The sequence below is a fragment of the Gopherus flavomarginatus genome, chromosome 12, assembly GCF_025201925.1.
Source record: "Gopherus flavomarginatus isolate rGopFla2 chromosome 12, rGopFla2.mat.asm, whole genome shotgun sequence".
In the NCBI taxonomy this organism is placed as follows: Eukaryota; Metazoa; Chordata; order Testudines; family Testudinidae; genus Gopherus; species Gopherus flavomarginatus.
In genome coordinates this window covers 39,059,716-39,086,415 of record NC_066628.1, presented here as the reverse complement: position 1 = coordinate 39,086,415, position 26,700 = coordinate 39,059,716, and the positions used below count along the sequence as shown (strand labels likewise).

General features: G+C 50.1%; 3 protein-coding genes across 5 annotated transcripts in view; all 3 read right to left on the bottom strand.

The window, feature by feature from the left end:
• Positions 1-328: 328 nt before the first annotated feature.
• Positions 329-24,334, bottom strand: LOC127033057 (CMRF35-like molecule 3). 2 transcript variants are annotated; one of them, XM_050920865.1, is made up of 8 exons: positions 23,975-24,334; positions 12,294-12,616; positions 11,026-11,361; positions 9,274-9,418; positions 7,441-7,556; positions 5,899-5,951; positions 1,935-5,169; positions 329-909 (listed from the first exon to the last, which is right to left on the bottom strand). In XM_050920865.1, exons 2-7 carry the CDS (start codon positions 12,331-12,333, stop codon positions 5,020-5,022), a joined length of 840 nt encoding a protein of 279 aa, XP_050776822.1. In that variant the 5' UTR covers positions 12,334-12,616; positions 23,975-24,334; the 3' UTR covers positions 329-909; positions 1,935-5,019. The 2 variants fall into 2 exon arrangements, with proteins under 2 accessions (XP_050776822.1, XP_050776821.1); XM_050920864.1 differs by lacking the exon at positions 23,975-24,334 and having other exon boundaries at positions 12,294-13,996.
• Positions 15,185-26,700, bottom strand: part of LOC127033060 (CMRF35-like molecule 5) — a 31,961-nt gene continuing 20,445 nt past the window's right edge. The window contains exons 6-7 of one of the 2 annotated variants that reach the window (XR_007769018.1): positions 26,094-26,678; positions 15,185-15,346 (exon numbers count right to left, since the gene is read on the bottom strand). Coding sequence is in view for 1 of the 2 variants with exons in the window: in XM_050920871.1 (XP_050776828.1) it covers positions 26,668-26,678 (11 nt within the window). In the remaining variant the exon portion in view is untranslated. Of the gene's footprint in view, positions 15,347-25,798; positions 26,679-26,700 lie in introns of those variants that run through there. The other variant, XM_050920871.1, reaches the window with a different exon arrangement.
• On the bottom strand, positions 15,340-23,981 carry LOC127033059 (CMRF35-like molecule 5). The gene is made up of 5 exons (XM_050920870.1): positions 23,615-23,981; positions 22,347-22,691; positions 20,180-20,303; positions 15,849-15,970; positions 15,340-15,580 (listed from the first exon to the last, which is right to left on the bottom strand). Exons 1-5 carry the CDS (start codon positions 23,652-23,654, stop codon positions 15,570-15,572), a joined length of 642 nt encoding a protein of 213 aa, XP_050776827.1. The 5' UTR covers positions 23,655-23,981; the 3' UTR covers positions 15,340-15,569.

The window sequence follows — 26,700 nt, the reverse complement described above, 5'->3', positions numbered from 1 at the left end:
GTCCCCTTTGTTATTGCTGCTTGCTGTGTGCTCCACAATCTCTGTGAGAATAAGGGGGAGACCTTTATGGCGGGGTGGGAGGCTGAGGCAAATCACCTGGCCGCTGATTATGCGCAGCCAGACACCAGGGCGATTAGAAGAGCGCACCAGGAAGCGATTCGCATCAGAGAAGCTTTGAAAATGAGTTTCATCACGGGCCAGGGTACGGTCTGACTGCTGTTTGTTTCCCCTTGATGAACTCCCCGCCTTGATTGACTCATTTCCTGTAAGCAACCCACCTTCCTGCTTTGATTACAGCTTGCTTTCTAAGGAAATAAAGTCACTATCATTTAAAAATCATGTATTCTTTATTAATTCATTATAAAAAGGAGAGAACTGACAAGGTAGCCCAGGTGTGGTTTGGGAGGAGGATAGGAGGGAAGGAAAAGGCCACTAAAAAAATTTTAAAATAATGACAGCCTTTTGGTTGGGCTGTGCACGCGGGTGGAGTGGGCGGGTGCACAAAGCCTTCCCCCACGTGTTCTTACACGTCTGGGTGAGGAGGATATGGAACATGGTGAGGGTGGTTATACAGGGGCTGCAGCGGCACTCTGTGATCCTGCTGCTGTTCCTGAAGCTCCACCAGACGTCGGAGGATGTCAGTTTGATCACGCAGCAGCCCCAGCGTTGCGTCATGCCTCCTCTGATCTTCCTGCCGCCACCTCTCATCTCAAGCGTCCCTCCTGTCCTTACATTCACTGGCATCTTTCCTGTAATTTGATACCGCGTCTTTCCACTCATTCAGATGAGCTCTTGCATTGCGGGTCACTTCCATGATTTCGGGGAACATTTCATCTCGTGTCTTTGTTTTCCACTGCCTTATCTGAGATAGCCTTCAGGATGGAGTAGAGAGGCTTGAAAAAATTGCAGCTGCATGAGGGAGGGAAAAAAGGGAGAGAAGTATTTAAAAAGATACATTTTACAGAACAATGCTTATACTCTTTCACGGTGAACAACACTATTCACTTTACATAGCACATGTGATTTCACTACAAGGTCGCATTTTGCATCTTAATATTGAGTGCCTGCGGCTCTGGTGTTAGAGATCTCACAGATGCAGATCTAGGCAGCAGAATTCAGCTTGCATGTGTCCATAGTAAGACATTGTCTTTCGGCTTCTGCAGCCTTCATATACACAGTGCCCTCCTTTCCCAAATACCAAGCAAATCCCGTTCAGTGCTGCTTCTTTCCTGTTAACATGCAGCAGCAGAAACCACTCCCCCCCCCATTCAATTCTCTGGGAGGATCGCTTTACCCCTCCCCCCCACCGTGTGGCTGGTATCATGGAAGATCACTGCTAAACACCCCCCTTCCCCCCCCACCACGTGACTGGTAGCAGGAAAGATCCCTGCTAGCCAAACACAAAAAAGCTCAGCGCCAATCCCCCTACCCCCTGCTTGGCTACCTGCAAGGAAGGATTTCTTTTAAGCAACAGGCAAACAGCCCAGTAGAAATGGCCATGTCTGTCCCCTTACTTAAATTCCTGAATTTCAACTAGATTACCATGAACGATATCACTCTCCTGAGGATAACACAGCGAGATAAAGAACGGATGTTGCTTGAATGCCAGCAATCACTGGGACCATACGCAGCTAGGCTTTGTCATGCAATGATACCAGATTACTTGCTACATGCATGGCGTGGTCAAGCGTCCTACCATGGAGGACAGAATAAGGCTGCCCTGCCCAGAAACCTTCTGCAAAGGCTTTTGGAGTACCTCTAGGAGAGCTTCATGGAGATGTCCCTGGAGGATTTCCGCTCCATCCCCAGACATGTTAACAGACTTTTCCAACAACTGTACTGGCTGTGAATGCATCCAAAGTCTTCAGGGCAAATTAATCATTAAAAAATGCTTGCTTTTAAACCATGTTTTATATTTACAAAGGTACACTCACCAGAGGTTGCTTCCATAGCTTCATTGTCTGGGCTACTGGCTTGGGAGGGCTGGGAAAGTAATTCCGTCTGGGTGAGAAAAAGCTCCTGGCTGTTGGGGAGAACGGAGCGCTGTGTGCTCTCTGCAAGCTCCTCCTCCTCATCTTCCCCATCCACAGAATCCTCGGCCATGGCTGAGATTACCAACCCCACCTCGGAATCCACGGACAGGGGTGGGGAACTGGTGGCGGACTCCCCCCTAGAATTGCATGCAGCTCAGCATAGAAGCGGCATGTTTTCGGCCCTGCCCTGGACCTTCCATTTGCTTCTTTGGTTTTCTGGTAGGCCTGTCTGAGCTCCTTAATTTTCACACGGCACTGTACTGAGTCCCTGGTGTGGCCTCTCTGCATCACGGCCTTGGAGATTTTTTCAAATGTTTTTTCATTTCGTCTTTTGGAACGGAGTTCTGTTAGCACGGAATCCTCTCCCCATATAGCGATCAGATCCAGTACCTCCCGTGCGGTCCATGCTGGAGCTCTTTTTCGATTCTCAGGAGACTGCACTGTTACCTGTGCTGATGAGCTCTGCGTGGTCACCTGTGCTGGTGAGCTCTCCACGCTGGCCAAACAGGAAATGAAATTCAAAAGTTTGCAGGGTTTTTCCTGTCTACCTGGCCAGTGCATCTGAGTTCAGATGGCTTTCCAGAGTGGTCATAATGGTGCACTGTGGGATACCGCCCGGAGGCTAATACCGTCGATTTGCGGCCATACTAACCCTAATCCGACATTGCAATACCGATTTCAGCGCTACTCCTCTCGTCAGGGAGGAGTACAGAAACCGGTTTAAAGAACCCTTTATATCGATATTAAGGGCCTCATTGTGTGGACGAGTGCAGGGTTAAATTGGTTTAATGCTGCTAAATTCGGTTTAAATGCGTAGTGTAGACCAGGCCTGAGATGGGCCCCTGTTAGGCTGTTAAAGAAGGCAGTGCCTCTTGGGAGGAAGACTTGGTGCTAATTCCCCATACCAGGACTGGGAGAAGGAGAGATTGTATACCCCGGAAGGGGTGATGATGTATGTGTCTTGGCCGGAGGGCTGAGTTGCTGAAGACCTGCTGAACAACCAGTGGCCAGGGGGGCACCAGAACCCAAAGAAAAGCAGGTTCACCCCCAACTAAAAAGTGTTTGCCTGTGAGAGGTAGGTGCTGCCCTGCGAAAAAAATGAGTAATTGCTGGCGTGCATCGGCCAGAAGGGGGTGCTCACAACAGATGGGTGCTGACACTTGTTACAACCCCACTCCTTATAGTAAGTGAGCATTTCACAGATGTTAGTTAACTCTCACAAAATCCCTGTGAAGTAGGGCAGTAGTATTACTTCTGTTTTGCAGACGAGGAACTGACACACGAAGAGGTGAGTGACTTGCCCATAGTTACAGAGGAAGTCTGTGGTAGAGGTGGGAATTGACTCTAGATCTTATACACCCTAGCTCAGCACCTCAAACACAAGCCAGATCTTTTTTATTACGCCTTCTGTTTCCAGGGTCCTTTTGTTTCCCACGATTCACAGCAATGCATGAAATTCATGGCTGGCTCCACATATTTATTAAGAAGTGCAGCAATGTTCAGTCACTTTTCAACCCTCTCACCTTCACTGGGCTTTCCGCAGGGAGCCTGATTAACACTGCTCATGCAGTATAAATGACTGTTGCCAGTGAAACAGAATTAATAATAATTCATTGTTTCTGGATGATCACAAATTCCCTTTTCAAGAAGAAAGTCTTAAATCTGCAAGAAAAATAAATATAATTTTCACACCATCAACCCATACTGCAGGGTGAGGGAAAGACGGTGGTTAGAAGGCCCTCCTTGCATAACATATTACATGCAAAAAATATATTAAAAGAATATTAAGGATGCAAAATCAAGCAGTGAAAAGTTCAGAGATGCAGGAATTAAGGTGGCCTGTGCAATTGGAAGAAATTCTTACTGAGCATGTACAAACATGGATTTTTCAAAGGCTTATAAATTGGCCAAATTTGGCTGGATTTTCACAGCAACAGGCACGTCTCTGAGACACGGGCCACCGACTGCCAGATTTCAACTCCCGGCTCCAAAGTGTGGAGGCACTAGAGCTTCTCAAAGAAAAGGTGGAGAGAATTTTTGTTAACATTGCAACACAGCATATTTATCCCTGGCCTTGTTCTCAGAAATATCTGAACTGTTGGGTTGAAACTTAAACAACAACAACAACAACCAAAACATGGTAGACACCTGCCATGGAAATTGTAAAATTCATGTTTTGGCAAAGTTCTAAGCAACTAAAACAGGGTCTTATAATGGGAAGTGTTGAGAGGCAACCTTAATAATACCATCCCCCTCAATAACGCATAGATACAGCTCCGAGGCCCAGGTTACTCCCCATGCACTTCTTCTTTTGTAGATGGTGATCACCCTATGTCCGGCCAGTTCAAAATTCAGTTCTGTGCATTTTAAGTTCCTGTATGAAATCAGGCTGGGATGTAGGCGCTTGACCTGATTTGATTCTAGATCCTGATAGATTTAATCACAAGGACACCTGTGAGCATATAAATTATATTTTCATCCATCTCTCGGATGCCTGGGTCTGTTTCCAGGTGAACTTGCCGTCGGAGGTGGTGATAGGGGGAACTACCCTCTCTCCTGATCTTGAGGAAACTCCTCCTGCAGGCAGGTTTCCTTCGTGGTCCTGCTAAGCTCCCTTTTTGCACCAAGTGCATGAAATTCAAACACAGAGACAAGGTTTCTCTCCTGTCCTGCTGACCAGATCCCGGGGAGTTTCATTGTCTGTAAGTCCAGCCATTGGCTCTTTGAACTCACTCCTCACAAGAGAACAGCAACTGATTAATTCCATCAGGCCACCTGTCCATTGGACAAACCACAGACTCCAGTTCCAGGCTGAGTGTGTCTGTAAATCCTCTGCCTACAACAGCTGCCGGAGTTTGAACAGGTCAGATTTGGTGCTAAACCCTGTTGCTTCAAATTTTGCCAGATAGGGATCAAGCAGCTTGGATAAGGACTATGCAGCCCCCATCCCCACTCTGCCTCATATCCAGAGTTAGGGTTTGGGCAGCTACTTCACAGTGCTGTACAGGGTTTCCTCAGGGGGCTTGGCTGGTCGTGTTGTCTTGGGGCGCTGCTCCACGTTGGCATAGATGGGCTGCTGGTCGGGGGTGGAAATCGTCACAGTGACATAAGAAACCTCTTCTGTCTCTTCTGACCCCTGAAATGAAAACCTCATTGATCAGATGGAAGAAGCTAGAAATAGGAGGCCAAGTATCTGCATCTGAGCAGACCCTGGCTTCATGAACTTCAGTGGGTCCCTTTTAACCAAGTGACTTGTCTGGGCTGTGTATTGAGGACTTGTCTCTAAGATCCCTACATTATCTGTGGACGGGTGTATTACCCCTTTCAGCCAGAGCAGTCTGGGTGCAATCAGGAAGCCCTGCCCTGTGGCTGAGCTATATAAAGAGGAACAGGAAGCATGGGGGAGAATAGGGAACTGAAACCCAACTGCCCATTGGCTGTCCCAGGCCCTAGGCCGCTAGTCTGACTTAACTTTATACAGAATAAAATGGATTTATTTGGGGTTTGGACCCCATTGGGAACTGGGGTTTGGACCCCATTGGGAACTGGGAGTCTCGGTGCTGGAGACAGGAGCACTTCTTAAGCTGTTTTCAGTTAAGCCTGCAGCTTTTGGGGGATGGGATTCAGACCTAGGTCTGTGTTTGCAGCAGGCTAGTGTGCCTGGCTCAACAAGACAGGGTGCTGAAGTCCTAAGCTGGCAGGGAAAACTGGCTCAGAGATAGTCTCAGCACATCAGGTGGCAGTCCCAAGGGGGTCTCTGTGACCCAATCCGTCACACTCCCCTCCCCCACTCCTGTGATATTACACCTCCCTAGGACAGCATTTCAGAGGTGATGTTACCAGGACATATTATGATTTGCCTTACCAAATTAGACAGGTTGATTTTCTTGTCCCTCTGCACAGATGCTCCTGAAAGCGCTGGATGAGACAGAAAAGAAATCAAATTAGAGCCAAGTTACAGCAACAGGTAAGGGGGTAACTGTGGCTCTCACAGGTTTGCAGTTTCTAAGTTGCAGGCCTGATCTGTAACTGTTTTTCAGGGGACACACACATTGAGTCCAGGTTAACTCCATGCTGCCCAGCCACTGATCCAAAAGGAAATGAGTCTGTTCTCTAGGTGCTGAGATACGGCCGACGGCATCAATCACTGACCACTTTCCATCAGCTGCACCATACAGGCCTCTGAACCAAACTCCAGCTTCTCTTTAGACTCAGTGTAGACCTAGCCTACTGAACCAAACCAAGTCAGCATAAATCCATCCAATCAATACAACCAAACTTGAAAAGATCCTTCAGTGCTAGCAAAAGCTCCCCCATGAAAATGGTCTTTTCTACAGCAATGGTCCAAAACGCCCCAGCTGACAACAGCTACACTCCATTGTCTGAGGCAATCACTGGAGAGTGCTGTAATGCTTTTAGTAATAGCTGATCCTGTGCAACGGACTGACCCTTAATTGATCCATCACTAGTCACACACTGCCAGATCCTGGACTGATCAGAGGTCACCTGAGCTCTCAAGCCAGGCTCCTACATAGTGACACAGTGAGTGAAAAAGAAGGAGACCTTGGTGTTTAGGGTCAGATTTAGGGTAGCACCTTTACTCCAAAGGTAGTCCCACTCATTTCAGTGATGGAGTACGCAGCTCCCCAGCATGAGTGATGTGTGAGTGTGAGTATGTGTGCATTTTAGAGCTGGGCAAATAACGGAGAGAGGGGAGCTGACAACTTCAAAACATTGAAATTACTTTTTTTTCAGGTTAAAGGAAATGTTTGTTTAGATAAAATTGAAATGTTTTCTTCGGTTTTGAGCATTTTCAATATTTGATTGGTTTATACACAGTTTTTGAAAGAAGAATTTGTTTCAAAGTGAAAAACCCAAATGTTTAGTTTTGACTTTTTTAAATGAAATAGAACAATTTTTCTGGATGTGTAGGTTTTGCTTTTTTCCCCCTGAAACAATTTGACATGACTTGGCAAAAGGTTTTGGTGCTGCTGAGTCTGCATTCTTCTCTGAAAAATAGTTGTGGTGGTAAAACTTTGCCCAGCTCCAATCGACATGTAGAACAAACACCATAGCCAGAGTTCTTTGCAGTTTTGGACAATGTTGCACATGAGGGTCTCATGCATTTCAGACATGCTCTGTAGAGCTCAGCAGGGTGCAATAAGCAGAGAAGTCACTTAGTGGCAGAAGCGCTGGAACAATGTGTATAGTGGGGGTGCTGAGAGCCATTGAACCAAACTGTAAACCCTGTATATGAAGGAAACCACTTCCAGCCAAGGGGTGCAGCAGCTCCCCTATTTCCAGCCCCTGCGCTTAGTGGAGGTCTGGACTTTCCTGTTTGGGGAAGAGAGGGAAGCAAGGATCAGCAACACAACTCATTAGAGGACACATGCAGGATTTCACTTACCTTTTTTCCTCTTCTTGGACAGTCTCACCAACATCACAGCAGCGAGCAGAAACAAAATGAGAACCAGCAAGATGCATGGTAGCAGGATGTAGAAAGTGATGTCTGAGTCTTGGGGCCTGTTGGAAAAAGAGAGAAGGTCTTTTTCCTTCAGTTGCTAATTCAGCCAGGAGCAGTTGTTTGTTGTGCACCCGGCCCACGGGGTCCAGCAGGTTAATATCCTAGTCTGGGCTAAATCTAAGTCAGGTCACCTATAGAATGAGTTTGGCACCTGTACCAAATACAAACATGAGTAGCCAGCAAGATCATGCAGTCTGTAGAAAGAGTCTGATGCAGCAGGCATGCTCTGTGCTCTGGGCATGTAGGGGAGCGAGACACAGGCCAGTGCTTGGTGCACTGGAGGAGATAAATGTCACTTTTATTTTTAACCTGCCCTTGCTGTAATGGCACCTTTATTCATAGATTATATTATTTCCCCCCCCCCCCCCACTCGGCCCTTTGTTGTCTGCCCAAGTCATAGTAACTTTCAGGTTGAAGCTTTGTCTGGACCCCTCGGGTAGGTTGGTCACACGCAGCCACCCCCTCCTGCCCAGCTGACACTAATGTGTAGCTGATGCTGGGTAGGGCAAGTTTAAGGATGTCCAAAGCTGCGCTAGTCTGGTGATTTCCCCCATCACATGGCTCATTTCTCATGCACAGTATTGTATCTGGACACTATCACATGCTGCATGGGAATGTGCACAGTCAGATACTTAACTAACTTCCTCTGCCCCTTATTTTGGTCTTGTCTTAGAGATGAGCAGAAATGAGCAGCAGCCTCTCTGGTACAGCTGATAAATATGTGCTTTAACTAACTTGTGGTGACCTTTGTTAATTCTTTGGTATTTTCAGCTCCAATCTTACAAACATTTTAAGCAAGTGTTTAATGTTATAAACATGCTTAAAGTTAAGCAAGCATGTGGAAGGGTTTGCATGATGAAGGCCTTAGACATTTTGGTTTCCTTTAGGTTTTTTCCTGGTGCCAGGGATTCTGGAGTTTTTTATTTTAGATGATGGAAATCTTATTTTGTTTAAAGGGACAGCGTCATATCATATCAAAGACCAACAGAGATGTTTCCATGCATTGTTTTAAATTCCGATGTAAAGAAGTAAGGATGTCACTTGCAGTGCTGGCATCTGGCAGCCCAAACCCGGCAGGATTAAACTAGTCAGTGCATGGGCTGGAGTGGAGCTAATTAGAAGCAAAAGTGAAACTGACCAGTCGGTTTTGTTCTGGAAGATGCACAGAGTGAACAAAATATACAGGGAAAAGATCGTTCGATTTTTAAAATTCTTAGTTTGAAATATTTTGGCTCTAGATCTTGCAGCTTGTCTACTGTTGGAGCTTGTTCAGCGCTGATTCGGCTGCACTCTTTGCTGACTCTCCTTGCCAGGAATAGATCGTATAGACCAGGATGTAGATGTCCCTGGGACTAGTCATGTGACTCTAATGGCTCATGTGCCTACGTGCTGGCAGGGGCAGACTCTCAGGGGTCATGCAGGAAGTGGGAGGAACAAACTGTTAGGAGGGAAAAGAATGAGGAAGGGGGATGGTTACAGCAGTGTGACCACATGGCTTTCCCAGCAGGCCTGTGCACATGCTTAGACTTTGTGGTTTGGGCTGTCATCACACCTAGGGGTCAGGTGTGAGCTTGAGAGCCCAGGTTCCAATGTCTGCTCAGCTATTTTTAGCACGTTATCGCAAGCCCCACCATCACAAGTGTGTGTACCCAGGCTGGGCGCTCGCCCAGTGTAGACGCACCCATAAACGGCCCTGGCTGGGGCACTGGTACTCACACAGGGGACGTGGCGTCTTGGTTAGTGGAGAAGCTGGATTTCTCTTCCTCAGCAGTTGTCCAGATGGAAGTAGATTTTGTCGTGGAAGAAGCTGGTTGCACTGTCGCTGATGATGACCTTTCTGTTGGGGGTGGGGAAGAAGTAGCTGTGGGTAAAAACAGACTCAGTCAATCAGATTCCACGGGACGAAATGCTGTTTCTCAATGGCACTAAACATTCTTGTTCCTAAAAACAAGGTTTAGGCTTCAAGAGACACAGGGGAGGGATTCTCCTCTCTGCTGAGGCCCCTGCAGGCTGCTCCCATGGGGTAGAGGGCCCATGAAAGCCCTGCAGTCACCAGGGCAGAATTGCCCCGGCATAACAACTGCATCAGGCTGCAACAAGTGGCCCTATGCTGCCTCCCACCACTGAGAACACTGGCATGGGGTATGCCAGGCTGGGGGGATGGCGGCATGTCTCTCTCTGTCACTTAGGGCCATAGAATCTCTTTGCTTCTGGGGGATGAAGAGTGGTATCTGGGCAGTGCATGGGGGCAGGTTGTGGGAAATTAGAGCAGCCGCACCTCTACTTAGTGCACGTGACAGCTCAGAGCTGGGAAGACGCCAGGGCGACTTAAAGCCATCTTTGCCCCCTCCCCCACCCCGGCCCCGGGCTGTGCCACCCAGAGGCAGAGCACAGAATTTTATTCACAGATTCTTCCCCTCTGGCCAGTCCATGCTTTGCTGAATTAACACTCCAGCAATATAGTTAGTACATCCACCCTTGCTGTTCTCTGTGCATCTGCAGTGGGGGGTGCAACCTGGCAGGATCAAGGATCACAAGTCAATCCATGTAGATTTCAGGGCTGGAATTGGACTCCACTAATGCAAATTCTTATTGAATGTGAGATTTGTGTACGGGGGGATACACCAAAGGGCAGGGTCAATATTTATATTTCTCCTTAACCAGTGGGGTAGGGCATAGTGTGGGTAGGGGGCTGGTCTCCACAAAACATCAGCCCTCTCCTAAGAGCATAAGAACAGCCATACGGGTCAGACCAGTGGTCCATCTAGTCCAGTGTCCTGTCTTCTAACAGTGATCAATGCCAGGCACCCCAGAGGGAATGAACAGAACAGGTAATCATCAAGTGATCCATTCCCTGTTGCACATTCCCAGCTTCTGGCAAATAGAGGCTAGGGACATCCAGAATATGGGGTTGCATCCCTGCCCATCTTGACTCATAGGCATTGATGGACCTGTCCTTCATGAACTTATCTAGTTCTTTTTTAAACCCTGTTATAGTGTTGACCATCACAACATCTCACGGCAAGGAGTTCCACCGGTTCACACTGTGAGTCTTTTATTCGCTTGGAACGTCCCCAATCCTGTCAACAACAGTGATACCCAGCCCCGGTCCTCTCTCGGTTCAGGAGGAGTCCCACGGGGCACTACCAGCCCCGCCCTCGGGAACCAAAGCTGCGTCTCCCATCCAGGTTCCCCCTTAAACCTGAGCCAGTGGCTGTGAGCTCAGTGAGCAAACAGGAGTCAGCAGGCTCCAGACGAAGGGATGGACACTCACAATCTACGATGACAGCTGCCCAGTGTGAAAGCAGAGCCCTTTCCCCCGCTGCAAACCCCCCTCCCAGTCCCCACTCCGGACACAACCCAGTGCAGGAGCGCTAACCGTGTTCCTGGGGCGAGCGCGGGGCGCTAGGAAACTGGCCGGGATCTGAACTGGACTCCCGTACCTTTAAGAGCCGCGCTGGGATTTACCTGGGGAGACGGTGAGTTCCACAGTGGCCTTGAGATCACGCCCAGTTCTCTCTACCCCGCAGTGGTACCAGCCGGCGTCTGCCGGTGTCAGGTTCTCCACGGTCACGGTGAACACGCGCTGGGTGTGATTGTCTCGGATGGAGACGCTGCCCCGCGTCACCTCCACTTCCGACCCATCGGTCTCGATGATGTGAAGCCCGTCGGAACAGCGCAAATAACCTTCCCGGCACCAGAACTTCGGATAATCCTCATAGCCCGCCCGGTACCGGCACCGCACAGCCACCGACCCGCCCGCGGGGCCGCGCACTGCCCTGGGGCCCGTCACCGCCCAGCAGCCTGCCAGGGACAGAGACAGTGAGACCCGGGGCGCCGCTTCCGTCTGAACAAACACAAAACGCCCCCACGCCCCGGGGGATGTGGTGGCGCCAGCTGAGCCCCTGACCGGTGACCCGAGGGGACGGGCCTGGCACTGCTGGGAGATGGAGGGACCCGCCTCATGGCCAGCCGGGCAATAACCCCCCAAACAATCACTGCCTCCCACAGGTTTCCACTCACCCCCCCTCCTCTCAGAGTTCGTGACGTGACACTGGGTCAGCGGGATCCCTGGTCCCCTTCCTTCAGGCTGGGTCCGTCATCACGAACTCGCGGGGAGAGATACACCCCAGGGGAGTTTCCCCTCTCCCGGTTCCTGAGCCGGGGCAGGGAGAAGTATCCGCTCTGCAGGAAGCGCAGCGGGTCGCTGGCGCTCAGAATAACCCACAGCAGAAAACGTGTTTGCAGGATCATAGGGGCTCCTGCAAGTCTGGACACCCCGTAACCCCCTGACGGAGCATCACGGGCCAATGTGGGGGCAAATGTAACCTCACACAAACCCTTCACGGCCTCAGAGAGAGACTCCGGGACAGTCCCGTTGTCCGCTTCTGAGCTGGGATGTTTTTGGTAACTTACAAATGTAAAGCACCAACCTGCAGTAGCTTTACCAACAGGGGAACTCTGTGAAAAAGCTCCTATTGAATAAGCAGCTACACGCACCAGGAGGAGCCGTTCAAATGATACCTGCCCCGACCGAGAGACAGGTACTTTCGCAAAGGCACAAAATCCCAGTCTCCGGGAGCGGTGCTCGGGGGCTCCTGCAGGCTCAGGGGCCGTTCCTGAAATCCCTCCTCAGCAACCGCTCCCCATAACACACACGTGGATGTGCGAGGGGCCCGAGAAGGAACAACGCTGCCTGTTTCTACTGGTGCATACGCAGCTCATTGCTGCCTTACCTGGGAAAAGCATCCAACCCAGAATGGGGAAAATCCTCATTGTTCTGCCTCTCCCCAATGCCTGTGGGGGCGTAGATTCCAGGTGAGCCTCCAGGAGAATCCCTCCTTTGTGTTAGTGGGAAGTCCCGGGTCCGGGTTTCTCCTGCAGGCGTTTGCAATGAAACAGCCTCTCTAACTAGTTCTTTCACTGCAAGGTTCCTCTTATCTACCCTACCTCACTTCCCTCGGAAACACTAAGGGGGAAGTGTCTTACTCAATGCATAGTGGTTTAATAGCTGTGGTTGGGATGTTCTGTTTTTGTTTGTTGCTCCTTGTACCAGGACCTATTACAGGGCCTGGTGGAAAATGGATTAGGAAGGAGTTTCTGAAATGTGTGTGGATTTCCACCATGAAACCTTTCATATTAATCACCTAAGTATTCCCAGCCTTCTCTTATTTGGCAGATCCTGGGAGGTGTGTAACCAGCTTCCTGCTGCCCAGTGACCCAGCCTCGCCTTGCAGAAAATGAACACATCCAGTGGCACCACATGCTTCTTAAGGTTTTAACTTCCTTCTTAGATCTGGTTGAAAGGTTTAGTGTGGAAAGCTTTCCCACTGCTGAACAATGTGTTATTGAAACTGAAAACTTTCTGGGAAAATTCCAGTGAAATATGTTTGTTTTCCTGCAGGCAAATTAGGGATGATTTTTTTTATATTATTTTGAATTAACGTTTGAAAATGAAATGAAAATTTTAGTTTTGTTTTGACATGGATTGCTTCCTTTAGTGTTTTTTGGTTTGTTTTTGTGGTCGGGGGGGAATGAAATGAAACGATGCTTTAAGTCAAATCGAAAAGTTGATTCAAAATGAAAATTCTGGTTTTTAATAAGACGAAAACTTGTGGGAAAACCTGAAAATTGTCAAATGAATTTTTGAACAAAGATTTTTAATTTTGGTTTTTTTTTGTAATTTCTCATAAGGAAAATGTCTGTTTTCTGACGAGCTCTGCTTTGTTCTACCCCCAACTGTCATGTCTCTTGTCTCTATTTAGATTAGAAACACTTGGCAGCAGGGGCAGTCTCTTATTTGGCATTTGTACAGCTCCCAGCACAACTGGGCCCTGATCTCTATTGAGCCCTCTGGGTATGGCAGAGCTAGAAATAATTAGCAAGAACAATGGCAGCCAAGGTTACACCCCCACACACGCCTCCATCCAAAACTGTTAACATGTGGAAATAAAACTGAAGAGGAAAGACTTTGGCATTTCTTTCCACATTTGTATTGCCTGTAGGGCTGGGAGTTCCCTACTTGAGCCCTCAAGGCTTCCACTTCCATTTCTAAACAACCAAACGCAACATGTACCCAACGTCAGCAAACTTGCACCCTGAACAGTGACCTCATATGTGTTTCTCTCAAGAGCTCAGCACCTCTGACTGTCACATGGCCCATGCACTTGGCAAGTTCCTTTTGCCCTAACACAACCGGGTGCTTGTTAAGGTTTTGTGTTTGGAGATCGTGACTGGGGGCTTGTCTACACTTGAAAGGCTGCAACAGCACCGGTATAGCTGTGCCCCTGTAGCACTTCAGTGTAGAGGGGGCTGGGCAAACTACTTCCTGCGGGCCGGATCCAGCCCTTCAGGACTTTGGATCCAGCCCATGGGATTGCCCCCTGTGGTGCTGCGGGCCCTGTGCTGCTCTCAGAAGCGGCCGGCACCACTTCCCTGTGGCTCCGGGGCAGAGGGCTCTGTGCATTGCCCTTGCCTCTAGCCGCCACCCCCCGCAGCTCCCATTGGCCAGGAATGGGGAACCACGACCAATGGAAGCTGCAGGGAAGGTACCTGGAGGCGCAGCAAGGGCAGCACATGTGGAGCCCTCTGTCCTCCCTCCCTCAGGGGCCGCAGCACTTCCTGGAGCGGGGCGGGGCCAGGGCCAGGGCAGGCATGCAGGGAGCCTGCCCTGGTCCCAGTGTATGCCGCTGCCACCCCGGAGCTGCTTTAAGTAAGCAGTGCCAGGCCAGAGCCCAAACCCCTCCTGCGCCCCACCCCTCAACTCCCTGCCGTAAGCCCCCAGCCTGCACCTCGCACCCCTCCTGTGTCACACGCCCAAGGACTACCTCCCCATGGGGAGGCAGATCAGCATTGTATGTTGCTAACGCGGTTGCAAGCATCGCAAGGCATTTCGGAGGAGGGTCAAAGTGTGAGTGAATGTGGAATGGAAGATTCCTTTGCAGGTCACGAGAGGCCAGAGAGGGAAGAAGGAAGAGAACAGAGAATGGGCTAACTCAACACTGTAGCTAGCTCACTGCATCCGATGATAAGCTATTCTGGCTCCAGCCCAAGGCCATAGCGCCAGACGAGAAATCTTCAGTTCTTATCTCTCACTCAGCCACAGACAGCCATGAGAAAAGAAACAGTAAACTGAACTAGGGCTGCAGCGATGGAAAATACACGTGAGACAACAAGGGGTGGGGAAGCAGAGCTGCGTGTCCCTAGAGCTGGTGTGTTTTGGGAAAGTTGAGACCACAGAAAGCCGGTTTGGACTGGTACAAAGAACACCAGGAACAGAGGTCATGGAACGAAACAACCCCAAAGGAGCCTGGACTTAAAAACCCTCCTGAGGGCTGGAGCAATTCGGAGATTAGAGCGGACCCTGGACAACATGGGTCCAAGACAGTACTCCTGTCCACCCTTCCCCCTCTTCTTCTTACATTACACCCAGGCTTGGCCAGCCAGAGGGGCAGAGAGCCAGACAGATATCTCCAGGAGAACCTCTCTGCAGAACACCAGGAAAATGCTTTATTGCAAAACACATTTCATTGGTGCCGTGTGTTACAGGTTAGCAGTAAGTGAGATGCCCGCTTTCAAGATACAATCTGAGGCTAACCTCTCTGCGTGCATGTCTGAGAGATGAGATTATGTCTGAGTCGTTGCCAGGAGCTTGCTGTAGAAGAGACCGGAGAGGTGAAGATGAATGATGGAAAAGGAGCTGTAGAAAGTGCAATCCAGCTGCAAAGAGCCAAACTCAAACTGCGGGAAGGGGATGAGTCTCTCCTTCCAACTACTCAGGCTCTGACACCTTATGTTTCCTCTATGTTTGTGATGGGAACTGTGCCCTTGGGGCTCATCCCCTCCTTTGGCCTCACTCTGGAGTAAGATCTGGATCCACTGAACCCTTCAGCAGGGCTGACTGTTACAGGATTTCATTTACACAGATCCATGTGAGCTCTAGGTGGGAGTAGCTGCTGTGCACAAAACTGGGAGCTCAATCTTTCTTCTGCTGGTTCCAAGCCATTCCTAAACTAGGAAGGAGCTACAACAAAAAATCCAGAAACCACCAGTTAGTGGAGGAGACATGTTTGGTGCTAGTATCTTTTTGTTCATACCCATCATGGAGCATGTTTGTTCTCCTGCATGTGTGAGTTCCTGATCAGAGCGATAGAACAGGAGGGAAGGGATGTCCACTGTGTACACATACACTCACACACACTGTCAGAGAGGGAGGGCTGCTGATTGAAACAAGACTGAGCATAATTAGATGGAATGTGTCAGCCCAATGTGTGAAATTTGTCGGCTGTCACCATGTCTGTCCAGCATCTCCCTGGAGTTCTTCCTGTACCATATGTTCATGCAGATGATGCACAGAAAGATGGGGACTTTCCAGATGAAGAGGAGCAAGAAATGGACGTTGCTGAGCTGGGAACTATGAAGGAGAGAGTAAGTAGAAGCTGTGAAACCGTGTAGATATGACCTGACTGCTCCAAACTAAGCGTTCCCTGACTGCTCTGCCTGAGGGTGACCAGGAGTGGTGCCAGGGTTTCTGGCATCCTAGGCAGAATTCGAGGGGCAGCATTTTGTGTGCTCCCCATGGGGCACGTGGGAGCTTCCGGTTCTGCTTCCATCGCGCTGCCAAAGAACGAGCCTCCGCCGAAATGCCGCAGGCGACAGCAGCAGTCATTGAGATGCTCAATTGCCTGCTGCTGTTTCCCGCAGAACGTCAGCAGAAGGTCCTTCTTTGGTGGCACGATGGGAGTGGAACCGGAAGCTCCCATGAGGAGTGCACAAAATGCCGCCCACTGAATCCTGGCGCCCTAGGTGACCGCCGAGGGTCACCTAATGGAAGCGCCGGCCCTGAGGGTGATTGTAGGAAGAAGGAACAGATAGGGATACAGGCCGCAGCACCTTCCTTTCTAGACATCCCCCAATTCATCACACTAGCTGCCTTTGACCCACGGGACAGTCATCCGGACATCTAGATCCTGAGGTGATTGGGCCAAGACAGGCCCTGCGAGAGCTTCCCCGCAACAAGAGTTGCTGGCTTCCTGCCAAGGAATGTAACCCCACAAGGTCCCTATGTTAGTTTGTTCTCTGGGACCCTATCACCAAGGATGTGAGTATTCTTTGCTTCTCTGTGTAAAATGTGGGACCTTTTTTTTTTTCTCTAGACCAGTGGTTCTCAGCCAGGGCTTTGCTTACCCCTGGGGATACACAGAGGAGTTCCAGAGGGTACATCAACTCATCTAGATATTTGCCTAGTTTTATAATAGGCTACATAGAAAGCACTAGCAAAGTCAGTACAAACTAAAATTTCATACAGACAATGACTTGTTTATACTGCTCTATATACTATACCCTGAACTATAAGTACAATATTTATATTCCAGTTGATTTATGTTATAATTATATGGTAAAAAAGAGTAAATCAGCAATTTGTCAGGAATAATGTGGTGGGACACTTTTGTATTTTTCTGTCTGATTTTGTAAGCAAGTAGTTTTCAAATGAGGTGAAACTTGGGGTAAGCAAGACAAATCAGATTCCTAAAATGGGTAAAATGAGGATAACACTCTTAACCCAACTAAAAATTGTTTGCCTGTGAGAGGTAAGTGCTGCCCCGTGAAAAAACTGAGTAATTGTGGCACGCATCAGCCAGAAGGGGGCGCTCACAAGAACTGGGTGCTGACACTGATACAAGCCCATTCCTTATAGTAAGTGAGCGTTTCACAGATATTAATTAATTTACTCTCAGAAAACCCTTGGTAAGTAGGGAAGTAGTATTACTTCTGTTTTGTAGATGAGTAACAGACACGCACAGAGATAAGCGATTTGCCCATAGTTACACAGGAAATATGTGGTAGAGATGAGAATTGAATCTAGATCTTATACACCCTAGCTCAGCACCTCAAATACAAGCCAGATCTTCTTTTTTTATTATGCTTTCTGTTTCCAGGGTCCTTTGTTTACCACCGTTCACGGCAACACATGCAATTCATCGCTGGCTCCAGATATTTATTAAGAAGGGCAGCAATTTTCTGTTGCTTTTCGACCCTCTCACCCTCATTGGGCTTTCTATAGGAAGCCTGATTAACACTAGTCACGGAGTGTAAATGACTGTTGCCAGTGAAACAGAATTTATAATAATCCATTGTTTCTGGATGGTCACAAATTCCCTTTACAAGAAGAAAGAGGCTTAAATCTGCAAGAAAAATAAATAAAATTTCTAAGCCTTCAATCCATACTGCAGGGTGAGGGAAATATGGGGGTTAGAAGGCCCTCCTTGCATAACATGTTACATGCAAAAAACTACATTAAAAGAATATTAAGGTTGCAAAATCAAGCAGTGAAAAGATTGGAGATGCCGGAATTAAGGTGGTCTGTGCTATTCGATGACGTTTTTACTGAGCATGTACAAACACGGATTTTTCAAAGGCTTATGAATGGGCCAAATTTGGCTGGATTTTCACAGCAAAAGGCAGTCCCTGACACAGGCCACCATCGGCCAGATTTCAAGTCCCAGCTCCAAAGTGTGGAGGCACTAGAGCTTCTCAAAGAAAAGCTAGAGAATTTTTTTAACATTGCAACACAGCATATTTATCCCTGGCCTTGTTCTCAGAAATATCTGAACTGTTTGGTTGAAACTTAAAAAAAAAACAAGAACAAACAAAACAAAAATCATTCTGAGATAGACACCTGGCATGGAAAATTTAAAATTCAACTTTGGCAAAGTTCTAAGCAACTAAAACAGGGTCTTATAATGGGAAGTGTTGGGGAAGCAACCTTAATAATACCATCTCCCTCAATAATGCATAGATACAGCTCCAAGGCCCACATTCCTCCCCATCCACTGCTCCTCTCTGTAGCTGGTGATAGCCCTATGTCCAACCAGTTCAAAATTCAGTTCCATGGGTTTTAAGTTTCTGTATGAAATCAGGCTGGGATGTAGGTGCCTGACCTGATTTGATTCCACATCCTGATAGATTTCCGGTTTAACTTGCTGTCAGAGGTGGTGAGAGGGGGAACTACCCTCTCTCCTGCTCTGGAGGAAACTCCAGCAGGCAGGTCGTAAAAACATTTACAAAAACCTAAGACCAACAGTGATGTTTCCATGCATTGTTTTAAATTCCAATATAAATAAGTAAGGATGCCCCTTGCAGTGCTGGCATCTGGCAACCCAAACCTGGCAGGATTATGCTAGTCGGTGCATGGGCTGGAGTGGAATTAATTAGAAGCAAAAGTGAAACTGACCAGTTGGTTTCATTCTGGAACATGCACAGAGCTCAAAAAGTGAACAAAATATACGGGGAAAAGATCATTTGATTTTTAAAATTCTTAGTTTGAAATATTTTGGCTCTAGATCTTAGAGCTTCTCTAGTTGGAGCTTGTTCAGCACTGATTCAGCCACACCCTTTGCTGACTCCCCTTGTCAGGAACAGATCCTATAGACCAGGATGTAGATGTCCCTGGGACTAGTCATGTGACTCAAATGGCCCATGTGCCTATGTGCTGGCAGGGGCAGACTCTCTGGGGTGGTACAGGAGTGAGAGAAACAAGCTGTAAGGAGGGAAATGAATGAGGAAGGGGGCGGTTACGGAGTGTGACCACATCACTTCCCAGCAGGGATGGGCACATAGTGGTTTAATGGCGGAGGGTTGTAATCAGATGTGACCTGACAGAGCTAACCACGTGCATCATTTTAAGCACACGAGCAGCCCCAGAAACTGCTGAGAAGGAAGAGGGGTCACGGCTATAGCCCAGCCAGGGGCGGCTCTAGGTATTTTGCCGCCCCAAGCATTGCAGGCAGGCTGCCTCTGGCGTCTTGCCTGCGGGAGGTCCCCAGTCCCGCGGATTTGGCGGCAGCCTGCGGGAGGTCCGCTGAAGCTGCAGGACCAGCGGACCCTCCACAGGCATGCTGCCGAAGGCAACCTGCCTGCCGCCATCGCGACGACCAGCAGAGCGCCCCCCGTGGCTTATCCGCCCCAGGCACATGCTTGGTGTGCTGGTGCCTGGAGCCGCCCGAGCCCAGAACAGCTTCACTTGTTCCTGCAGCCCAGGCAGGATGACTGTTCTGTAGGGTTTAGCCCAGGCAGCTCCACATCCCAGGAGACAGCTCATGGTTTAGGCTGTAGGGGGAAATGAGAGAAGAGAGAGGAGCAGGGTTTAGTGTCCTGGCCTCACAGATCAGAGAGCTCATGTGCAGAGGCAAGTTGTGATTTTTCCAGTCTTGGACATGATGTCTGGTGAAATGCAATACTGGACTGTGAAGGAAGAATAATGGGGTATATACACCCTGACGTTGCACTGATTCCAGTGAGCTGGCAGCCCATGGAGTATGTTTACTCTGCAGTTGGGAGTGATCCTTCCAGCTGAGGCAGACCTCCTTGTGTAGTGGGACCTCACCCTAGTGTGCTAAAAGTAGCTGTGTAGCTGCTGCTTAGACTTTGTGGTCTGCGCTGTCATCACACCTAGGGGTCAGGTGTGAGCTTGAGAGCCCAGGCCCCAATGTCTGCACAGCTATTTTTAGCACGTTATCGCAGGCCCCACCATCACAAGTGTGTGTACCCAGGCTGGGCGCTCGCACCCAGCTGCAGTGTAGATGCACCCATAAGCGACCCTGGCTGGAGCAGTGGTACTCACACAGGAGACGTGGTGTCTTGGTTAGCGGAGAAGCTGGATTTCCCTTCCTCAGTAGTTGTCCAGGGGGAAGTAGATATTGAGGGGGAAGAAGAAGCTGGTTGCACTGTCGCTGATGATGACCTTTCTTCCTCACCCCCAGCAGAAGTAGTTGTGGATAAAAACAGACTCAGTCAATCAGATTCCCTGGGACAAAATGCTGTTTCTCAATGGCACTAAGCATTCTTGTTCCTAAAAACAAGGTTTAGGCTTCAAGAGACGCAGGGGAGGGATCCTCCTCTCTGCTGAGGCCCCTGCAGGCTGCTCCCATGGGGTAGAGGGGCCATGAAAGCCCTGCAGTCACCAGGGCAGAATTGCTCCAGCAGAAGAACTGCATCAGGCTGCAACAAGTGGCCCTATGCTGCCTCCCACCACTGAGAACACTGGCATGGGGTATGCCAGGCTGGGGTGGTGGAGAGCATGTCTCTCTCTATCACTCAGGGCCATAGAAGCTCTCTGCTTCTGGGGGATGCAGAGTAGTACATGGGCAGCCCTTGTGGGCAGGTGGTGGGAAATTAGAGCAGCTGCTCCTCTACCTAGTGCTCCTCTACCCAGCTCAGACCTGGAAAGACGCCAGGGCAACTTAAAGCCATCTTTGCCCCCCTCCCCCAGGGTGTGCCACCCAGAGGCAGAGCAGAGAATTTTAGTCACAGATTCTTAACCTCTGGCCAGCCCATGCTTTGCTGAACTAACACTCCAGCAACAGAGTTAGTACATCCACCCTCGCTGTTCTCTTTGCCCCCCTCTCTCTCTGTACCCATGGCAGTGGCTGCAAGATGAAAGAAGCCAGGGAACAGGGCTTCAGCTGGTGAAAGCTGCCAGAATCAACAGCTTTTTACAAAATGTGTAAACTGTTTCTGCATTTCGCTTGTGCCCCTTTATCTGGTTTAAGTGCAGTGAGGAGTCTCTGCGTCCAGATGCTGAATCAGGGCAGAGCCTTCCTGCCTGGCAGAGACACTGGTTACTGATTCCCTGCCACAGTAACTAAACAGTGCACCTTGCTATGCTCCCTCCTGGGGGCACTGTTTGCACTGGGGGGTGCAGCCTGGCAGGATCAAGGATCACAAGTCAATCCATGTAGATTTCAGGGCTGCAAGTGGACTCTACTAATGGGAATTCTTTATGAATGTGAGATTTGTGTATTGGGGGGGGACTAAAGGGCAGGGCCATAAAGCTGGGGCGAGGAGCTGGTCCCCACAAAACATCATCCCTCTCCTAAGAACAGCCTTAGGGGTCAGACCAATGGTCCATCTAGCCCAGAATCCTGTCTTCTGACAGTGACCAACCAATGCCTGGGGCTTCACAGGGAATGAACAGAACCGGTAATTATCAAGTGATCTATCCCATCGCACATTCCCAGCTTCTGGCAAACAGAGGTTAGGGACATCCAGAGCATGGGGTTGTATCCCTGCCCATGCTGGCTAATAGCCATTGATGGACATGTCCTCGATGAACTTATCTTGTTCTTTTTTTAACACTGTTATAGTGTTCACCTCCAGAACATCCAGTAGCGAGGAGTTCCACCCGCTCACACCGTGAGTCTTTTATTCACTTGGAACTTCCCCATTCCTGTCAGCAACAGTGACACCCAGCCCCCTCTGCTGCCAGCCCCTGTCCTATCCTGGTTCAGGAGGAGTCCACGGCGCTAACAGCCCCGCCCTCGGCAACCAAAGCCATGTCCCCAGTCAAGGCTCCCCCTTAAACCTAAACGAGCAGCTGGAAGCTCAGTGGGACGGACACACACAATCTATGATGAGAGCCGCCCAGGGTGAAAGCAGAGCCCCTTCCCCGCTGCAACCCCCCTCCACACCCGGGACACGACCCAGTGCACGAGGAAACCGCCGTGCAGCGTTATTCACAGGTGTTAGCAGCCGGCCTGGGCGAGGGGCGCTCACCATGTTCCCTGGGGCGAGCGCTGGGCGGGGCGCTAGGAAACTGGCCTGGATCTAAACCGGGCTCTCCAGGGCAGCGCCTTGATTAACACGCCGGTGCCCCCCCCCCGCACAAACGTGCCCAGCGCTGCAGCCCCGCGGAGCCCAGAGGCTTTGTGTGTCCAGAGCGCCGGACACCGGCCTGCCTGGCTGCGGGTCCAGCCCCCCGCGGTACCTTTAAGAGCCGCGCCGGGATTTACCTGGGGAGACGGTGAGTTCCACAGTGGCCCTGAGATCACGCCCAGTTCTCCGTACCCCGCAGTGGTACCAGCCGGCGTCTGCCGGTGTCAGGTTCTCCACGGTCACGGTGAACACGCGCTGGGTGTGATCGTCTCGGATGGAGACTCTGCCCCGCGTCACCTCCGCCTCCGACCCATCGGTCTGGACGATACGAAGCCCGTCGGAACAGCGCAAATTTCCTACCAAACCTTCCCGGCACCAGAACTTCGGATAAGCCTCATAGGCCGCCCGGTACCGGCACCGCACAGCCACCGACCCGCCCGCGGGGCCGCGCACTGCCCCGGGGCCCCTCACCGCCCAGCAGCCTGCGAGGGACAGAGACAGTGAGACCCGGGGCGCCGCTTCCGTCTGAACAAACACAAAACGCCCCCACGCCCCGGGGGATGTGGTGGCGCCAGCTGAGCCCCTGACCGGTGACCCGAGGGGACGGGCCTGGCACTGCTGGGAGATGGAGGGACCCGCCTCATGGCCGGACGGGCAATAACCCCCAAACAATCACTGCCCCCCACAGGTTTCCACTCACCCCCCCTCCTCTCAGAGTCCGTGATGTGACACTGGGTCAGCGGGATCCCTGGTCCCCTTCCTTCAGGCTGGGTCCGTCATCACGAACTCGCGGGGAGAGATACACCCCAGGGGAGTTTCCCCTCCCCCGATTCCTGAGCCGGGGCAGGGAGAAGTATCCGCTCTGCAGGAAGCGCAGCGGGTCGCTGGCGCTCAGAATAACCCACAGCAGAAAACGTGTTTGCAGGATCATAGGGGCTGCTGCAAGTCTGGACACCCCGTAACCCCCTGACGGAGCATCACGGGCCAATGTGGGGGCAAATGTAACCTCACACAAACCCTTTAAGGCCGCAGAGAGAGACTCCGGGCCAGTCCCGTTGTCTGCTTCTGAGCTGGGAAGTTTTTGGTAACTTACAAATGTAAAGCACCAACCTGCAGTAGCTTTACCAACAGGGGATCGCTGCGAAAAAAGCTCCTATTGAATGAGCAGCTACACGAACCGCGAGGAGCCGTTCAAAAAATACCTGCCCCAACCAAGAAGCAGGTACTTTAGCAAAGGCACAAAATCCCAGTCTCTGGGAGCGGTGCTCGGGGGCTCCTGCAGCCGTTCCTGGAATCGCTCCTCAGCAGCTGCTCCCCATAACACACATGTGGGTGTGCGAGGGGCCCGAGAAGGAACAACGCTGCCTGTTTCTTCTGGTGCATTCGCAGCCCATTGCTGCCTTACCTGGGAAAAGCATCCAACCCAGAATGGGGAAAATCCTCATTGTTCCGCCTCTCCCCACTGCCTGGGGGGACGTCGATTCCAGGGGAGTCTCCAGGAAAATCCGTCCTTTGTGTTAGTGGGAAGTCCCGGGTCTGGGTTTCTCCTGTAGGCGTTTACAATGAAACAGCCTCTCTAAGGTGCCACAAGTACTCCTGTTCTTTTTCCACTCTAACTAGTTCTTTCACTGCAGGGGTTCCTCTTATCTACCCTACCTCACTTCCCTCGGAAACACTAAGCGGGAAGTGTCTTACTCAGTGCATGGTGGTTTGGTTACTGTGGTTGGGATGTTCTGTATTTGTTTGTTGCTACTTGTACCAGGACCTATTACAGGGTCTGGTGGAAAATGGAAGCTGCAGTAGCAAGGAGTTCCTGAAATGTGTGTGGATTTCCACCGTGAAACCCTTCATATTAAACACGCAAATATTCCCAGATTTCAGAGTAGCAGCCGTTTTAATCTGTATCTGCAAAAAGAACAGGTGTGGCACCTTAGAAACTAACACATTTATTTGAGCATAAGCTTTCGTGGGCTAGATATGTGGACAGAGTTGGCAAGGGGCTTTGTTGCAAGGGTAGGTTCCTGGGTTAGTATTTTTGTTGCGTGATGTGTTGTTGCTGGTGAGTATTTGCTTCAGGTTTGGGGCTTGTCTGTAAGCAAGGACTGGCCTGTCTCCCAAGATCTGTGAGAGTGATGGATTGTCATTCAGGATAGGTTGTCATCCTTGATGGTGCGCTGGAGAGATTTTAGTTGGGGGCAGAAGGTGATGGCTAGTGGTGTTCTGTCCTGGAGTAGTTTTGTTTGAATGTGGATTGTTCCTTTAGTTTTTTTTTGGGAGGGGAAATGAAGTGAAACAATACTTAATCAATTCAAAAAGTTGATTCAAAATGAAAATTATTGTTTTTAATAACTTCAGAACTTCTGGGAAAACCTGAAATTTTTCAACTGAAATTTTGAACAAAGATTTTTTTAATTTTTATTTGATTGTTTTTTTGGTAATTTCTCATAGGGAAACGTCTGTTTTCTGGCCAGCTAGGCTTTGTCTTACCTCCAACTGTCATGTCTCTTGTTCCTATTTAGATTGGAAACACTTGGCAGCAGGGGCAGTCTCTTATTTGGTATTTGTACAGCTCCCAGCACACCTGGGCTCTGATCTCTATTGAGCCCTCTTGGTACTGCAGAACTAGAAATAATTAGCAAGAAAAATGGCAGCCAAGGTTACACCCCAACACACACCTCCATCCAAAACTGTTAATGCATGGAAATAAAGAGTGAACAGGAAAGACTTTGGCATTTCTTCCCACATCTGTATTTCCTGTAGGGCTGGGAGTTCCGCACTTCAGCCCTCGAGGCTTCCACTTCCATTTCGAAACAATCTAATGCAACACATACCCAATATCAGCAAACTTGCACCCTTAACAGTGACCTCATATGCACTTCTATCAAGAGCTCAGCACCTCTGACTGTCACATGGCTCCTGGGGGGTGAAAGTAACTTAAGGGACTTACTGGTATGCAGGGCACCTGGGGTACTGGGCAAAGTGGGGGCTGGGGCGGGGGCTCTGGGCCTTGGACGGAAGGGGAGGGGCTGGGGACAGACTCCCTGAGCCAGCCCTTCAGCGCTGCCAGGCTCACACCGCCTGGGGCTCTGGCAGCGATTTAAAGGCTCTGGAGCTGCGGTCCCTTTAAATCGCCACCGGAGGCCTGAGGTAGCCACCGTGACTGTAAGCCCTGGGGCTCTGGCAGCGATTTAAAGGGCCCAGGGCTCCGGCCGCTGCCAGGAGCCTCAGGCCCTTTTAAATCACTGGGTCTCAGGGCAGCTGCCCCTTTTTCCCCCACCATCAGCAGCCCTGTCAGTACGGACAGCTGAGTTCCTTACCGGTATGCTGGACCGGACCCTACCAGCTCACTTTCACCTCTGCATTGGAGCCATGGTGGCGTACACATGCAGTGACTTTTGCTTTTTGTTCTCCCACCCACTCTCCCATGGGCAGCTCTTTCTCACTTGTTCTTCTCAGTAGGGCTCTCCTGTCACACTCATGCAGCTTCCAGCAGGGATTTTTCTCTCTGACCCCAGTAAGTGCTAAGGGTTCAGATACCTGCCTGCCAGAGGAGCAGAGAGCCAGACAGATGTCTCCAGGAGATCCTCTCTGCAGAACACCAGGAAAATGCTTTATTGCAAAACACATTTCATTGGTGCCGTGTGTTACAGGTTAGCAGTAAATGAGATGACCAGTTTTGAGATACAATCTGAGGCTAATCTCTTCGTGTGCATGTCTGTGATTATGTTTGAGTCGTTGCCAGGAGCTTGCTGTAGAAGAGACCGGAGGGGTGAAGATGAACGATGGAAAAGGAGCTGTAGAAAGTGCAATCCAGCTGGTAAGAGCCAAACTCAAACTGCGGGAAGGGGATGAGTCTCTCCTTCCAACTACTCAGGCTCCTACACCTTATATTTCCTCTATGTTTGTGATAGGGAACTGTCAGGGCCGGCCCTTCCATTAGGTGACCCTAGACGGTTGCCTAGGGTGCCAGGATTCAGGGGGTGGCATTTTTGCACTCTCCACGGGGCACACGGGAGCTTCTGGTTCCACTCCCAACGCGCCACAGAAGAAGGACCTTCTGCCGACATGCCGCAGAAAACAGCGGCAGGCAATTGAGCAGCTCAATGACTGCCGCTGTCGCCTGCGGCATTTTGGGGGAGGGTCCTTCAGTGGCACGATGGGAGTGGAACCGAAAGGTCCCGTGCGCCCCGTGGGGAGTGCACAAAATGCCGCCCCCCCCGAATTCTGCCTAGGGCACCAGAAACTCTGGCGCCGCTCCTGGGAACTGTGCCCCTGGGGGCTCATCCTCGCCTTTGTCCTCACTCTGGAGTAAGATCTGGATCCACTGAACCCTTCAGCAGGGCTGACTGTTATAGGATTTCATTTATACAGATCCATGTGAGCTCTAGGTGGGAGTAGCTGCTGTGCACAGAGCTGGGAGCTCAATATTTCTTCTGCTGGTTCCAAGCGATTCCTAAACTAGGAAGGTCCTACAACAAAAATCCAGAAACC